Here is a 17,367-nt window from a genome sequence, read left to right as displayed (position 1 = left end):
ACAATGGCAGCACTAACATATCTGCACCCATCTGCTCAGTGAAAATGGAGGCAGCTGCGTAACTAATACAAAGTAGGGAACTATTCCAGGTGAACTTACAGCGGACACTTATGTCACTATTCACACAAATAACAACAACATTGTGCTGCTGTGGCTGAATCTACAAGATGACAGCAAGTCCAATAAAGAAATCCAATTCCAGTCTTTGGCCATGGCACCAGTATTGAAGTCTGTGTATCAGTTGAGCTCAGAGGGTGGTGAGTCCATACTCTTCGTAGTACTCCTTGTCCACAGCTGAATACAAGTATAGCATTAGAACCTCCACAGGGGTACGGCGAACTGGTAACAGTCTGAGCCAACGGCAAACTCCAATGGGAACAGCAACAATGTGCGTAAATGTTCCTCTGTTGGTAACTCAGTTTATGGATCCAGTCTTATGAGTCTAAGGACTCCGGTCAGTTTAGTTATTGGCAAAGGTGGATGATGAGTCTAAGCTACACTTATTAGAATTAATCACCCTTCCAAGGTATAAACATAGGCAAATCAGACCTGTAAGATAGAGGCTCAGTGGTAGGGGAAGAAGCTACTTCACAAAGAATGATATTCAATATTAACTGGGATTAACTGCACCATAAATGCATTATTCCTCACTTTATCAGGCGGCCTCCTATATCTCCATATAGCTTCATTTTCAACATCTTGCTGGATATCCTCACAAAACAGACAGAATATCTCTAAATTCTGCTCTTGAATGACAACATTATAGAGGAATTGTACATTTTTGGCAATGTATGTGGCTCCATAAGCATAGGCATATGCTATTGCAGTAGTGATGAGATTTTTCGGTAGGCATGGATTCCAGGCAAATTCGTCATTTTTCCATCAGTGAATATATTCGAGAAAGCACTGGAAAGTTTTGACAAAGAAGGAGAGAATCATCACCGGGCACAAACCAGCACTATCCTTACAGAACATGTGGTTATGAGAGGGCCCCATTACCTTGAGACACCACCAGCTCCTGACTAATACAGTAGTAACTAACACAGTTGGAGCTGTATTTCTGGAGCCAATGGCAAGTCTCTGCATTCCAAAATGGAGCGTAGAGACCTGTGGCAATTCAAGAAGGTAGAAAAAAAACCCTAAATTGCAGCCTTTTCCCCCTTGACCTCTCCATATCAGCACATGCCAGGATAGCCCCTCACCCATGAGAAGAACCCATCCCTTCAACAGGGCCAGAAGTAGTGGTAGGTAGAAGAGACAAGTGCTTCGGGTGCAACAATGGAGAGTGTAGTGCAAGGATCATGGCTCCCTTCTCTGTCCTCACATTCCTTTAAGAGAAGATGACAGTCTGCACATTTAGGGAACTTCCTTAATCGGTCCTTCGTGAAAGATTCGGCCGAACTGAATCTGAGTCCTAATTTGCATATGCAAATTAGAGGCGGGAAAGGAAAAAGTGAAAAAATTATGTTTTACTTCCTTGTTGAGACAAAAAGTCACGTGACTTCCCTTCCCACAAGTAATTTACATATGCAAATTCAGATTCAGTTCGGCCACACAAGGATTCGGCCAAATCCTACTGGAAAAGGCCACATCCCGTTCTGAATCCTGGATTCGGTGCATCCCTAGAAGGAAGCAGCACATTAGCCACTTCAGTCACAAAGCAGATACTACAGATGTGCCTGGAAGCTGTGACATCTCCTGTTCGGTTTGCACCTGGCTGCCATTCAGTCCTTTGTATTTATCTGCATAACTTAGGGGGGCCTGGTATGGTGCTGTTTTGGTAGGGGCTATTCTTTACTGAATATTGGGTTGGCTGATTTCAGGTCCTGGATTAAACAGGCAGTGTCTCAGATATTCAGATACATTTTCTAGAATTCTTTAGTCTGAATCTGAAACAGATGATACTTTGACTTCTACTGGAAGAGGAGGATTGTTTCATTTGATTGTTCTAGGATTGCTCCATTAATAAAGACTGTCAGAAGTACTTTGGATTTGGTGGATGGAGATCAGGCATCTTCCTCTTCAGCTTTCCTTCTTGGTATTAAAAAGAAAGTCCAGACTTATTTTTCCATCAAGAAGTCAATGATCTCATTAAGGAAGAATGGGAGGCAGTATCTCGAAAATTGACCGCTCAGACTCAACCTTCTGACTGCAAGTTCAACTAACTGTATCCTTTCAAATAAGAAAGTTCTTCCTTTCGAACATGTAGATTTTAGTGACTGTGGTAGCATTACTAAGGTCACAGGGTATAATACTGTTCCACTATCTGGGTGACCTCCCTTTTGTCTCATCAAGAAGTCCGGCCATAAGTCAGGATCTTCAAGGATAATCAAAGTACTGCAAAATAATGACTGATGTCTAAGTTCTAAGGTGAATCCGACTCAAGCAGTGTCTTTTTTCAGAAGCCAGTTTAGACACCAAGAGATGTATTGTGAGGTTGTTCAGTCAGAGGCAGCAGGAGGAATAATCACTCCTATACAGGTCTAAGTCAGTCAATCCCTCAGAAAGGTCTTACTTTGGTGGCTCCAACCAAATCTCTGTCTATAGGAGTGCCACTTTTTATATAAGAATGGGTGATCCTCAAAACCAATGCCTCAATTTCAGGCTGGTGTGCAGTTTTAAAAGCCCAAACAGCTCAAAAATTTTGGTTAGAGCCCTTTAAAGGAGGCCCCAATTATAATTAACTGAAGGGTAATTTTTTAAGCACTACAGTTTTTTTGGAAAGTCAGGATGCAGACAGAAGATCAGCTGTGACAATACTAAAGGTGGCCATACTTGTTACAATTATGATCTTTTACAAATGTTAAGAACTACAGTAAATCACCAGATGCCAGATATACAGGTAGGAAATAGAATTCTATCTCTATCTGTTGATTCAGCAGTATCCCCTTTGCCAATGTTTAGTTGCCTTCAAAGGCACCCAATCAAAATATTCCGTCTTGGCCCGATTGACAAGGCGACTGATATCCAAGCTTTTTGCCGATAATGATTTCCTCGCCTACCACCATACACTCACCGAAAATCGTTTCGTATGATATCTGGGTATGTATGGCCACCTCGCAATGCGAAAAAACATTGCAACAAATTTGTGCGTTGAATTGTGAACAATGTCAAGGAACATCTGCCATGACCTTGACAGGTTTTAGCTGGAGTATTTTTGGATTTTTAGCAGCTTTGGTGTATAATGAATTGAATGAAAATTGTAGGTTTTTTTTTCTTCTAAAAATTTGCGTTTTCCCCTTTGAAAACTGAACCAGAGTTTTAATAAATAGGCCCCTAAGTGAAAGGGAGAGGCACAAAGTCTGGCCAGTAAGGTGACTGAGGTTCTGATGAAGTCCAGGGAACCTAGTACAGATTCTACATATTGTAGTATTTGGAAGGCCTTAGTCTAGGAAAAGGGAGACTGCACGTTTTTAGAAAATCCTTTAATTTCAGTGAGGGAATTTCTAGATTTACTTTGATGTTTGCTGGCAACACTCTGTTTTTTCTTCTACTTCCTGAGGTTGTTCCTTCCTTTTACTGATTTTCTATCACGAATGAGTTATCACTTTCATCTCCAGAGTAAAGATCATCCTTTACATCGCTTGGGTGTTGGAATAGCATTGAAGGCATATTGTCTTGCAACTCAACGTTTCATTCTTCCAGAAAGTAGAAAAATAAATAGGCTGCTTCTAATTCCACTGTTTCCAGATGGATGAAATGAGTTACCATGAAAAATGTATTCAAGTTCTAACACGGCTCACTCAATCAGAGGTCAAATGGCTGCTTGGGAGCAAAAGCTGGTACATTGCTGGGGGTGATATGAAGAGCAGCTTCCTGGGTATCACCAAATACCTTCACTTCACACTATCATTTGGATGTTGCTTCAGGTAGTTTTGGTCTTTTGCTGTTCTCTGTATCATTTGCACATTACATTTTTTTGCATATTATTTGTACGGTGTGTTTTTGTCCCACCCTATCTTTAGGAGCTTGCAATATCCTTGCATGTGCTGAGAGGGCCAAGAAACAAAGTCTCATATGTACTATGATCTTCTTTCCCTGGTACCTTCCATGTCAGAATATTCCCTCCTTGGCATATAAATCTGGTGCAAGCTTTTTATATGACACTGAGTTCCACTGTATGATATTACATGGCAGGAGGTGTCTTTCAATGGATGGGGCTACCCTAGTGCATGTTGGTAGAAACAGGTACAAGGAAAGAAAAAAAAATGACAGTAAGTATAAGCCTATTTCCCCTTTCTGCACTGTACACACTACGTTCTATAAACTATTTGACCACGTAAACGTTCACTTTAACAGAAAACCTCTTATCCCAGTGGGAAGAAATTGTGTTTTCTCATTCACCCAAGAAGACAGAGAGAGTAGGAAAATGTTCCCCTTTGGACTGAACTCGTACATTTTCTGTTAATTTTGCGCAGTTGGAAAGGGAGTAATCCAACAGTCATGCCCTACATGATTCCTATAATGGAATTGATGCAAATGATGTGACAGTTATAATGAAGCGCAAGTTGTATGCTTGTGTTTTCTAAACATTTATGCCAGCTGGCATACAGCATTTTTAATTGACTTGGCAATTGCAATTGTCTTGGAAATTCAAATACTGCATGTGGAACGCCTGGAAGAATTTAAGTTAAAAACCAGAAAAAAAAAAGAGTAGATGCCTGTTCCTACTTTATCTGGTAGATTTGTTAAAAGTCTTGGTTCTTTTGTAGCTCAGAGAATAAAAACAGCAGACTCTTTGCCAGGTGACATCAATGGGCACCTACTGACATTTTGTAGCTCCTAAATGGACATCCCATCCATGAGCTTCTGCTTTTATATTGTGCACTTGTGTAATGGGAACTATAGACATTTACATTCTATTACCAATTCAAAACACAAAATCACATCTGGATAAAAATGTTGGGTGTAATAGAATAGCAACAGGTTGACTCAGGTGATAAGTCTACAGTAACTGCTATGACTTGAGCTGGTCTTGTTATTGCACCTAACCTGCTCTCTCTGTAATAATGATAAACTCACTTGGTGGGAGCTACCCATGAATTGTTACGTTACATCCCTCTTGAGAGAGCAAAGAAGGAACAGATCACATCATCTTGTGAGTGCCATGTGGCCTTAGACTTGGAGGCCTGGACTTAGGAATAAGCTGACTCTGGAGGACAGGCAGGAACTAACAGCAGACCAATGGCAGGTATCCAAGGGGATATAGTCAAGACTCAGACAATAATCTGGGCTGGCAGCAATCAAGATGGTCTGGAACAGGCAAAAAGTAAAAAAAAAAAAGGATAATCTGCAAAAGTAGAGCACCCTCATGAACTTAGAAATGAAGACCTACAAGTGGCAATCAAAACCATATGCTTGTGCCTAGCACGGCCGTTGTGACATCACCCATTTGGTGGAACCTTACAAATCCAAACGGAAATGAGCTGACAAAAAATGGTCAAAAAAGCTATTAGCTGAGATCATGATGCAGTAGAGTTTCAACAAAGGTAGGATAGATGCAGTTCAAGCTGGGAGGAACCGCAAGAATGAGTAAATGAAGTAAGGAGACAAGGCTGCCTTCCTAAGCAATGCCAGACACAAGCTCAACAAAACCAACAGCTGTTGACAATGTTGGGCTTTGCCAGTTAGTAGTAATGAACAACCTCCTCAACAGCCACTGCAATGGCTCTAGTAAGTCCTTGGCACTATGATCATTGAGCTCAATCTCATACCAGAAGAAGAACTTGCCTTTTACCTCTCCCATTCAGTTATAAGGTGCTATTGGTTGGGACTCATGAAATTAGGGATTGCTGTTACCCAGGAGCTCATGACATAAAGTAAAAAATGTGGTCAGATCTCCATATTAAACAGTTTCTCCAGGGTTCTGTACCAATGATGAGTTTCTCTGCAGTGTAATAGTTCTGATGAGTGTAAAACTGGACATAAACAGTGATTATGAAGTGCATGAGACAAGTTTTTTCCTTCCCTGTGTTTCAGCAGCTCAGAAGACTTGTTCCCACATTGTTTCTGTGTGCATCTTATAGTGGCAGTGCAGGTGGGTCTTACGAGAGAAGCCTTTCCCACATTCTGTACAAGTGAAAGGTTTCTCCCCAGTGTGGATTTTCTGGTGCCGCTGAAGGTGCCATTTCCGCGTGAAATATTTCCCGCACTCTGTGCACAAGAAAGGTTTTTTCACGATGTGGATTGCCAGCTCGCTGCCCAGAATACTCTTCTCAGGGAACCTTTTAGCACATTTTGCCCCAGTGTGAACTCTATAGTGACTGCGCAGGTTGCTCTTCTGAGAGAACGTTTCCTCACATACAGTACAAGAGAAAGGCTTCTCCCCGGTGTGAATTTTTTCATGGCGGTTGAGATGGCTCTTCCGTGTGTATTGTTTCCCACATTCATTACATGTAAAAGGTTTTTCTCCCGTGTGAATTTTCTGGTGGCGCTGAAGGTGCCACTTCCGAGAGAAATCTTTGCCACATTCAGTACATATGAAAGCATTCTCCCCTGCGCAGATCCTATGTGGACTATAAAAATGGCCCCTTTGGTGCATTCTTTTCACATAGTTGGACCGTAAATGAGTTTTGTAGTGGCTGGCAAGATCGTTCTTTTCAAAGAATAGTAGCCCACATTCTGTGCATGTGAATGGCTTCTCCTCGATGTCAGTCAAGTGATAATTCAGAGATAAGCATTCACCACACTTGGTAAACTGCAATGGTTTTATTCCCGTGTGGATCATCTGATGTCTCGAAAGAGCAATCTCAAAAGAAAAACTTTCCCCGCATTCAGTGCAGGCGAATGGTTTCTCCTCTGCATGGAGTCTCTGGTGACTTTGAGGGTGGACTTTTGGAGAGAAATTTTTCCCGCATTCTGTACAGATAAAGCTTTTCTCGACAATGCAAGGCTGCTGGTCCATTGACACACCGATGTGCATGTCATTCAACGTGCTGCTAAAAGGTTTTGCCTCCTCATACAAATCATTATATCTGCTGGTATTGTTCATCCCACTCCAGCCACACAGATGAGTCAGAAGGTCTCTGCTCACAGAGAATCTCACTCCGCACTTAGAACAGAGGAACCCAGATGGGTTGGAGCTTGCAGAGCAGTGTTCATACTCAGCGTTGGACTGATATTGGGAGTAGGTCTCTGTACTTTCATACACAGGCCCAGTGAAATTTCCAGCACCCTGTAAGTGTTTCCTGACCATATCCAGATCTTCAGATGAATCTTGGTATTCTGCTATCTGTGCATTCCTTTCATCATTCCAGCAAATTTCTAAATGAGAGAGAAACAGATATTAGAATTGAAATGTACGGCATACTGGGCATCATTTACACACACTGGGTGCAAGTGCAAGAGCACTAAGGGGCAAAAGCTTTCGCCTAAAAAAGCATTCAAGGAAGAGCTCTCCTTACTGCCAGTCATAAGGCAGGGGACAATGCCTACACCCCAACATCCCCTCATGAATGCAGCACTGCAGGACTTTGCCCTACGTTTTGGAGAGCAGAGACCGGTAGCAATTCATCAATATGCAAGGCAGACGCAAAGTGCAAAAGAACATGGAGAACTTGGTTGGTTTTGGACCAAATAATGAGTTGCATTCACAATCAAAAATGATATCAGTGCTAATGTTACTGACCAAATTCCTTGGGTACTCACCCCCATCAGTGAGTGAAAAAGCGGAACTTTCCAGATAATCTTCACAAACCAGCAATACTTTTTCAATCCGTAAATAGAATAATTCTGGTTCTGCCTCTGGAGAAGCTGTAAGTTAGGAAGAGACAGGGTGAGTAAAGCTGGGAGTAAGGAAGAGACAGGGCTGAGTAAAGCTGGGAGTAAGGAAGAGACAGGGGTGAGTAAAGCTGGGAGTAAGGAAGAGACAGGGGCGAGTAAAGCTGGGAGTAAGGAAGAGACAGGGGTGAGTAAAGCTGGGAGTAAGGAAGAGACAGGGGTGAGTAAAGCTGGGAGTAAGGAAGAGACAGGGGTGAGTAAAGCTGGGAGTAAGGAAGAGACAGGGGTGAGTAAAGCTGGGAGTAAGGAAGAGACAGGGGCGAGTAAAGCTGGGAGTAAGGAAGAGACAGGGGCGAGTAAAGCTGGGAGTAAGGAAGAGACAGGGGTGAGTAAAGCTGGGAGTAAGGAAGAGACAGGGGTGAGTAAAGCTGGGAGTAAGGAAGAGACAGGGGTGAGTAAAGCTGGGAGTAAGGAAGAGACAGGGGTGAGTAAAGCTGGGAGTAAGGAAGTGCTTGTGTTAGATGAGAAATACTTCATACAGGCTTTATAGGGGTTATGGGCAAACCTCAGTTGTACCCAGCCCAAACCCCCCCCACAAATACTGCCCATCATCAACTTGTTACTCACCAGCCCGGGGAACAAAATCCATTTCTGTTGTCAGAGGATCCTCAGTGTCCGGCTCTTCATTCTCCCATTTCCCCTCTAACCTCCTTGTTTCCATCTCTGGAGAACCTGACAGCAAGGAACACAAACCCACCATATAAAGCTGCCTGTGGGGATCCCCCCTCTCATATCACTACAATAAATACATGTTGTACTGGGACCAGTTTATCCCCCAGTCCCACAGTCTCCCCTCTCTATCAGTCCCTGCAGCAGGATTAACCCCCAGTCTCCCCTCTCTATCAGTCCCTGCAGCAGGATTAACCCCCAGTCTCCCCTCTCTATCAGTCCCTGCCAGCAGGATTAACCCCCAGTCTCCCCTCTCTATCAGTCCCTGCAGCAGGATTAACCCCCAGTCTCCCCTCTCTATCAGTCCCTGCAGCAGGATTAAGCCCCAGTCTCCCCTCTCTATCAGTCCCTGCAGCAGGATTAACCCCCAGTCTCCCCTCTCTATCAGTCCCTGCAGCAGGATTAACCCCCAGTCTCCCCTCTCTATCAGTCCCTGCAGCAGGATTAAGCCCCAGTCTCCCCTCTCTATCAGTCCCTGCAGCAGGATTAACCCCCAGTCTCCCCTCTCTATCAGTCCCTGCAGCAGGATTTACCCCCAGTCTCCCCTCTCTATCAGTCCCTGCAGCAGGATTAACCCCCAGTCTCCCCTCTCTATCAGTCCCTGCAGCAGGATTTACCCCCAGTCTCCCCTCTCTATCAGTCCCTGCAGCAGGATTAACCCCCAGTCTCCCCTCTCTATCAGTCCCTGCAGCAGGATTAACCCCCAGTCTCCCCTCTCTATCAGTCCCTGCAGCAGGATTAACCCCCAGTCTCCCCTCTCTATCAGTCCCTGCAGCAGGATTAACCCCCAGTCTCCCCTCTCTATCAGTCCCTGCAGCAGGATTAAGCCCCAGTCTCCCCTCTCTATCAGTCCCTGCAGCAGGATTAAGCCCCAGTCTCCCCTCTCTATCAGTCCCTGCAGCAGGATTAACCCCCAGTCTCCCCTCTCTATCAGTCCCTGCAGCAGGATTAACCCCCAGTCTCCCCTCTCTATCAGTCCCTGCAGCAGGATTAAGCCCCAGTCCCACAGACAGTACAGGAGGAGGAGGAGGAGGAGGAGGAGGAGGAGGGAAAATGACTTACCCAGTAGATGAGGCTGGAGATGTGAGTACAGGGGATGGGAATGTCGGGGTCACAGAAGAAGGGAGTTGCAGGGAGTTACAGGCACCAGCGGGGGACAATTACCAGTCTGTTCTACGCTGAGTCCCCTCACATCTCGGCTCTATCCGGTCAGTGAATGGGGGGAGGCACTGGCATCGTACAGCCCACCTCTTTCGGAGGCACATGGGTACCTCATGATGCTGCTGCTCAGGTTGAACCAGCCCACAAGAAAAGGTCCAATGAAATAGGTTGTTTCAGTTCAGAGCTTTCACTGACAGTGGGAGGTGTTGCCATTTTATAGGTGGGCTGATTTAACTCATTTAGTTATTGGGGACAACAGACTGTGCAAATATCGTTACAGGCACTTGCATCACTAATAAAGAGACAAAAACATAAATAGATTTATATATATATATATACAGACAGTTGATTTTTTTTTCTAAAAAGGGGTGTACAGTGTCATGTCTTTTTCTGATTCCTCAAAGTAATTTTCCTCCAAATTCTTGCTATTACAGCCATGGGATCTGTTATCTAGACTAACCTGGGGACCTGGGGTTTTCCGGATAATGGATTGTTACATAATTTGGATCTTCATACCTTAAGTCAACTAGAAAATCATGTAAACATTAAATAAAGCCAATAGGCTGGTTTTGCTTCCAATAAGGATTAATTATATCTTAGTTGGGATCAAGTACAAGCTACGGTTTTATTATTACACAGAAAAAGGAAATTGTTTTTTAAAATTTGGATTAATTGGGTAAAATGTATACTATGGGTGACGGCCTTTCTGTAATTTGGAGCTGTCTGGATAATGGGTCTCCAGATAACGAATCCCTTACCTGTACCAGTCAGCTTTTGAACTCCCTGCAGGTTTCTTTTTCAGGTGGCCAGGTAGGATAGCACCACTCTACACTGTAGCATGCCAACCCACATCTAGTGAGAGGTCAGCCAGCAGCTTGGCTTACCCAACAGGAAACTGCAGTTATACTTTCATTTTCATAGGTTAAGGCTTCAAGTAGAAATAGGCTAATCATGAACGAGTATCACAGGTAGAGGCAAGGAGGTGCTGCCCAATGCTAAACGCTAAATGCTAAAAGTTATCCACAAGCTGGGGATACAATAGAAGCACAATTAGAAGTAGACCAAGGTTCCAAAGCTGAAGATACTAGTAGAAGTACAATTCAAGTAGAAGTACAATTAGAAGTAGACCAAAGCTCCACAAGTTGAGGATACAAGTAGAAGTACAATAAAAAGTAGACCAAGGTTCCACAAGCTGGGGATACAAGTAGACATACAATTAGAAGTAGATCAAGGTTCCACAAGTTGAGGATACAAGTAGAAGTACAGTAAGAAGTAGACCAAGGTTCTACAAGCTGAAGATACAAGTAGAAGGACAATTAGAAGTAGACCAAGGTTCCAAAAGTTGAGGATACAAGTAGAAGTAAAATTAAAAGTAGATCAAGGTTCCACAAGTTGGGGATACAAGTAGAAGTACAATTAGAAATAGACCAAGGTTCCACAAGCTGAGGATACAAGAAGAAGGACAATTATGAGTAAACCAAGGTTCCACAAGCTGAGGATACAAGTAGACATACAATTATAAGTAGACTAAGGTTCCAAAAGTTGAGGATACAAGTAGAAGTACAATTAAAAGTAGACCAAGGTTCCACAAGCTGGGGATACAAGTAGAAGTACAATTAGAAGTAGACCAAGGTTCCACAAGCTGAGGATACAAGTAGACATACAATTAGAAGTAGACCAAGGTTCCAAAAGTTGAGGATACAAGTAGAAGTACAATTAAAAGTAGACCAAGGTTCCACAAGCTGGGGATACAAGTAGAAGTACAATTAGAAGTAGACCAAGATTCCACCAGCTGAGGATACTAGTAGACATACAATTTAAAGTAGATCAAGGTTCCATAAGCTGAGGATACAAGTAGAAAAACTAATTTTATCCAGAGGGAGAAATGATGTAGCCCAAAAAAGAAATTGTGGTCTTATGAAATTTGCATTTCTCAAGCTTGGCATAAAGACAGTTCTCCCTTAACCTGAGTAGAACTTGTTTCACTTGGAGAAGATGATCAGACATTAAAGAGGAGAAAACTAAGATATCATTCAATGACACACGACTGTAGAAAATCACGAAGAACATCGTTGATGAGGTCTTGGAAAACAACGGGGGTGTTGCACAAGCCAAAGGGCATGACCAAATATTCATAATGCCCATCCCGGGTGTTGAAGGCCGTCTTCCATTCATCCCCCTGAAAAATACGAATGAGGTTATACGCCCTTGTAAGTCCAACTTGGTGAAGACTTTGGCTCCCCTTAGTCTGTCAAATATTAGTCTGTCAAATAATTCTGCTATCAAAGGCAAAGGGTAATGGTTTTTTAACATAATTTTGTTCAAGACTCTGTAGTCAATGCATGATCTAAGATCCACCTTTCTTCTGGACAAAAAAGAAACCAGCCCCGGTTGGAGACTTAGATTTCCTGATGAAGCCTTTGGACAGATTCTCCCAAACATACTCTTTCATGGCTTGGGTCTCCGGTACAGATAAAGGATATGTTCTTCCCCTAGGAGGGATGGAGCAAGGGACTAAATCAATAGGGCAATCATAGGGACGATTCGGTGGTAACACATTTTCTTTTCGAACACATCCGCAAACTCATTGTAAACATCAGGAAGAAGAGGATTAGATGCTGAAAGCAGAGATAAAGCGGCCATAGGAATAATGGAAGAAGAAATACAATTGGATCGGCAAAACCGACTCCAGGTCCAATGTTCTCCAGAAGACCAGTCAATGGAAGGGTTGTGAAGCCGAAGCCAAGGAAATCCCAAAATGATTGGATTATCTGGACAATCAATGAGAAACAAGGAGAACTCCTCTTCATGAAGACTGCCCACTCTAATTAGAACTGGTGCAGTGGCAGAAGAAAGGACACCAGCCAGGAGAAATGGGTCTGCCATTCACAGCCCGGGCAGAAAGAGGAATCTTGAGAGGGATGTGGCTCAGACCACAGGACTTGGCAAAGGAGTTGTTGATGAAATGTCCTTGCGCTCCGGAATCCAGAAAAACTTGTCAGGAAAATGTACCAGACAGGGTGGAAAGGGAAGCAGGGAGGAACATGCGAGATTTGAAGGAAACTGGGAGTGCAGAAATCTTGCCTATGGGAGACGCCCCCCTCACACCTAGGCTGAGGCGTTTCCCTGATTCTGAGGTCTGGTAGGCCCGGAACTTAAGTGAAGACTTCTCTCTCATTCGGGAATCAATCTTAACAATGAATACTACAAAATCATCAAAAGAAGTAACCAGCTCGTCCTTTAGATCCTCATGAAACCCCCTCCAGAAAGCTGCAATAAGCACATCATTGTTCCAGGATACTTCTGAAAGCTAGAAACCTTCGGCAGGCATCCGGGTCACCCCCAAAACGCAACAAAAACAAAGTACCGGCAGGTGGCAGAAATCGTAGTCAAGAGTCGGGCAGAAGTCAAAACCAGAAATTCAAAAACACACACAAACGCTTCTGCAGGAACAGCAAAAACTGGAACCAGCTTGGGCAACTTCCATGGAGTTCCATGGAGACTGGGCCTTTAAGGAGTTTCTTGGCGCCAAATTCGAGTTCCACACCAGGTGATGACGTTATGACGCTGGGCGTCACGACGCAGGTGTCAAACACCCGTGTCAGAGGGAGCTGTCTGCACAGAGACTCTTGGAGAGATGCGCTGGGAGGTAAGAGATCGCCGTAATCTCCCGGCGTGTCTTACAATATATGTATATGTGTATATGTATGTGTATATGTATGTGTATATGTATGTGTATATGTATGTGTATATGTATATGCTTATTTACAATTCATTTATCTACTCCAGCAGCAGTCATATCCCACCTTGGGTGCAGGGGGGTTTTGGACTGTGTTATCAGCACCCCTGCTTGCACAGAGTCCAAGATGGAAGAAGATCAGCAATTCCTTCTTATACCAAGGATTAACCATAACACCCCTGGGCAAAGAGGAACACTTTCACAGTAGAAAAGTTTAAGGGGTGGTTCACCTTTAATGGAGAAACAAACCCCTTATTAAAACACCCTACCCTACATGGACCCCTCCCCCAGCTTAGCTGCCCTCCCGGGGGAAACGCCCCTAACTTTTTACTTACCCCTTGGTGCAGATTCAGCCATTGGAGTTCATGGCAGCCATCTTCCGGGTCTTCGTGTCTTCTTCCAGCGCTTTGGGAATTTCCATCCGTTTCGGCGCAGTTGTCACGAACCAGGAAATGAAATACAATAACCAAAAGAGGATTTAACTCCACAATACATGCGCCCAAACCAATTTAATAATGATGTATGTAATCAAAAATAAAGGTAAAATAAAAAGCAATTTTTATTCACCACCATGCCGTATTTATCCTATTAAAACCATTTAAAAACAAGCAGCGCTGCATGTGAAAAGGGGAGGAAATCCCTTATATGTGGATATTTAACCCCATTGGCTGATTATGTTAATCAGACAGGGGTGAATCTGCATGCAAGTATGTAAGAAGGGATATTCATACAATAGCACAAAGGACCAATTGGTAGATTTTAGGAGTACTAAGTGTAGCGTCACAAATGTGATCTCCTTTGGATGTTTAGTGTTCAATTGAATAAATCCAGTCCACAAGGGAAGGAGAAATTGCTCCAACTGCGCATGCGCCGCTTCGCCGGTCTCCCACTCAGATTAGCGAAGACCCTAAAGATGGCTGCCGTGAACTGCAATCCCTGAATCTTCACCGAGGGGTAAGTAAAAAGTTTGGGGCATTTACCTGGGGTAGCCGCTAGGCTGGGAGGAGGAGGTAGGGGGGTCTATGTGGGGTAGGGGCTAGGGTTTTTTTTTTAATACGTGGTTTGTTTCTCCTTTTATGTTAAATTCTAATGTGCCTAATTCTAAGCAACTTTTCAACTAGCCTTCATTTTTTTCTTTTTTTATAGTTTTTTTTTAATGATTTGCTTTTTCCTTCAGATTCTTTTCAGCTTTTAGATGGGGGTCAACGAATGCTCTCTTTCTACTCAGGCCTGTCCTGTTCCTATTCCAGTCTCTTATTCATATCAATGCAGGGTTGCTAGGGGAATTAGGACCCTAGCAACCAGCTGGAATTGCAACATGGAGAGCTGCTGAATAAAAAGCTAAATAAGTCAAAAACCACAAATAATAAAATATGAAAACCAATTTCAAATTGTCTCAGAATATCCCTCTCTACGTCGTACTAACAGTTAATTTAAAGGTGAACAACCCCTTTAACTCTTTCACCTCTGGTACCTAAAGGACTCAGAACAGCAGCAAGAGAAGGAAAAGAAGAAAGAAAAGTCTCGTGTAATGAGACTCATCTGACATCTGCTCTCTCATTGCCTGAAATAAGGAAAAGGCTAAGAAGTCCTGCTGTTATAACGGGAGTGTATTGTAGGAATCTCATAGCGATACAGTGTCCAGGTAAAATTTGCCCACCAATAAAATGGCCGCGCCACGTCTGAAGAGAAAGCACGTTTGTAATTGGTCCAGTTGGCTGGGCGGAGCCCAAGCTGAGCAACGTCCCCTAGTAGGTTCATTTTTCCAGGGGCGTGGCTAAACAACAAGTGCCTCTCATCCTCCCCTCCTCAGGGTTGCCAGGTTGGCGGGTTTTCCGCCAAATTGGGCTGGTTTTCAATTTCATTGGCGGGTTTTCAAAGTCCAAACCCGCCAAGGGCTAGTTTTGGGCTAGTTTTGGGCTAGTTTTGGTTGCAGCCGCGGGTTTGGACTTTGAAAAACCGCGAACTGCTGCTCAGCCAGGCCGCTTTATTATCTGTGGCCGTGGCGTAGTTCTTTTACTATATTTTATGCCTGCCGTCTGCTTCAGCGATACACCTAGGATAGAGGGAAGAGGGAGGGCTGAGCCATGAGGGCGGAGACTGCAAGAAGATCTGTGGGCAGACTCTTCTTCCTGGGTTCCCTGTTGCTCAGCTTTTTCCCCCTCCCCCTCTATTTAATTGCTCTACCGACGGGTTCCATGTCACCGGCTTTGAGCCCAGCCTGTATATGATGGTGAAGACCCGGATCCAGCGGCTGCTGACTGGAATCAATATGAGGATGATGAAGCTGCTCAGGGGATGTACAGTAAAATAATTCAGACTTACTTGTGTTTTTTGTTTCCCACCCTCCCTCCATAGGTAAAATGGATCCATTTGAAACAACGGGGCTCCAGGGTGTTTTACGACCGATCGCCTGGATGGGGTCAGGGAGGAATTTTTCTTGTAGCGCTAATTGGCTGAAAAGCGCTAGAGTTTTTGCCTTCCTCTGGAGTACCATTATCTGTGGTGGTCAACAGGACTTGCCTGGGTCAGCTGCGGCTCAAGGAAGGTCAAGGTGGTATTGAGCCCGTGTACTTCAGTGCGGCTCTAGGAGTACGAGTTGGTCATGGTGCAGGCCTAGCTTTATGGAGTCGCAAGTGTGCATCAGATTTGGATTACACGGTCTTGTCTGAGGCATGCAAGAGACTGGGTTAGCGCCATTTATGCACAATGAGGGAGCAGGGGGATGGGCTAAAAAGCGTTCACGGAGGGCGCTCGGCCCCATGATCCCTGCTTCATGTTTGACCAATTTTTTGGGCAGTGAGCCCACGTTTGGAGAATAAGAGCCACAGCTGGGGTCAGGTTGTACCTAGTCCTTGATGCTTAAACTGTTAAATAAAGCCTGTGGCCTCCACAGATTTTTGCCAAAATACATCTGTGTTTTAATTGAATGGTAAGGTTACATCCTGGGGGGATAGTGGGTTGCTTAGCCTATAGAACTGACTGGGAATTGTCCCCTGCTGCTCCCTGTAACTCCCTTCTCATGTGTCCCTGACATTCCCATCCCCTGTACTCACATCTCCAGCCTCATCTACTGGGTAAGTCATTTTCCCTCCTCCTCCTCCTCCTCCTCCTCCTCCTGTACTGTCTGTGGGACTGGGGCTTAATCCTGCTGCAGGGACTGATAGAGAGGGGAGACTGGGGCTTAATCCTGCTGCAGGGACTGATAGAGAGGGGAGACTGGGGGTTAATCCTGCTGCAGGGACTGATAGAGAGGGGAGACTGGGGGTTAATCCTGCTGCAGGGACTGATAGAGAGGGGAGACTGGGGGTTAATCCTGCTGCAGGGACTGATAGAGAGGGGAGACTGGGGGTTAATCCTGCTGCAGGGACTGATAGAGAGGGGAGACTGGGGGTTAATCCTGCTGCAGGGACTGATAGAGAGGGGAGACTGGGGGTTAATCCTGCTGCAGGGACTGATAGAGAGGGGAGACTGGGGGTTAATCCTGCTGCAGGGACTGATAGAGAGGGGAGACTGGGGGTTAATCCTGCTGCAGGGACTGATAGAGAGGGGAGACTGGGGGTTAATCCTGCTGCAGGGACTGATAGAGAGGGGAGACTGGGGCTTAATCCTGCTGCAGGGACTGATAGAGAGGGGAGACTGGGGGTTAATCCTGCTGCAGGGACTGATAGAGAGGGGAGACTGGGGGTTAATCCTGCTGCAGGGACTGATAGAGAGGGGAGACTGGGGGTTAATCCTGCTGCAGGGACTGATAGAGAGGGGAGACTGGGGGTTAATCCTGCTGCAGGGACTGATAGAGAGGGGAGACTGGGGGTTAATCCTGCTGCAGGGACTGATAGAGAGGGGAGACTGGGGCTTAATCCTGCTGCAGGGACTGATAGAGAGGGGAGACTGGGGGTTAATCCTGCTGCAGGGACTGATAGAGAGGGGAGACTGGGGGTTAATCCTGCTGCAGGGACTGATAGAGAGGGGAGACTGGGGGTTAATCCTGCTGCAGGGACTGATAGAGAGGGGAGACT

At 44.7% G+C, this 17,367-nt stretch overlaps 2 protein-coding genes across 6 annotated transcripts in view; one reads left to right on the top strand and one right to left on the bottom strand.

Moving 5' to 3' along the window:
- The window catches only part of LOC108719524 (gastrula zinc finger protein XlCGF57.1-like), a 385,853-nt gene that overhangs the window by 152,095 nt on the left and 216,391 nt on the right, over positions 1-17,367 (top strand). The window contains exon 1 of one of the 3 annotated variants that reach the window (XM_041566907.1): positions 16,310-16,425. The exons of 1 other annotated variant lie outside the window; for it this stretch is intronic. The gene's annotated coding sequence lies outside the window, so the exon portion shown is untranslated. Of the gene's footprint in view, positions 1-16,309; positions 16,426-17,367 lie in introns of those variants that run through there. One more of the 3 variants, XM_041566906.1, reaches the window with a different exon arrangement.
- Positions 3,937-17,367, bottom strand: part of LOC108718440 (gastrula zinc finger protein XlCGF57.1-like) — a 111,389-nt gene continuing 97,958 nt past the window's right edge. The window contains exons 2-5 of one of the 3 annotated variants that reach the window (XM_041566946.1): positions 9,511-9,555; positions 8,347-8,451; positions 7,648-7,752; positions 3,937-7,263 (exon numbers count right to left, since the gene is read on the bottom strand). In XM_041566946.1, the coding sequence (XP_041422880.1) occupies positions 5,984-7,263; positions 7,648-7,752; positions 8,347-8,440 (1,479 nt within the window). In that variant the 5' untranslated portion in view covers positions 8,441-8,451; positions 9,511-9,555 and the 3' untranslated portion in view covers positions 3,937-5,983. Of the gene's footprint in view, positions 7,264-7,647; positions 7,753-8,346; positions 8,645-9,510; positions 9,556-17,367 lie in introns of those variants that run through there. The other 2 variants (XM_041566947.1, XM_041566945.1) reach the window with 2 other exon arrangements.

Source organism: Xenopus laevis, chromosome 6L, assembly GCF_017654675.1.
Source record: "Xenopus laevis strain J_2021 chromosome 6L, Xenopus_laevis_v10.1, whole genome shotgun sequence".
In the NCBI taxonomy this organism is placed as follows: Eukaryota; Metazoa; Chordata; class Amphibia; order Anura; family Pipidae; genus Xenopus; species Xenopus laevis.
The sequence above is the reverse complement of the archived record's forward strand: the minus strand, read 5'-3'. Positions and strand labels throughout refer to the sequence as shown.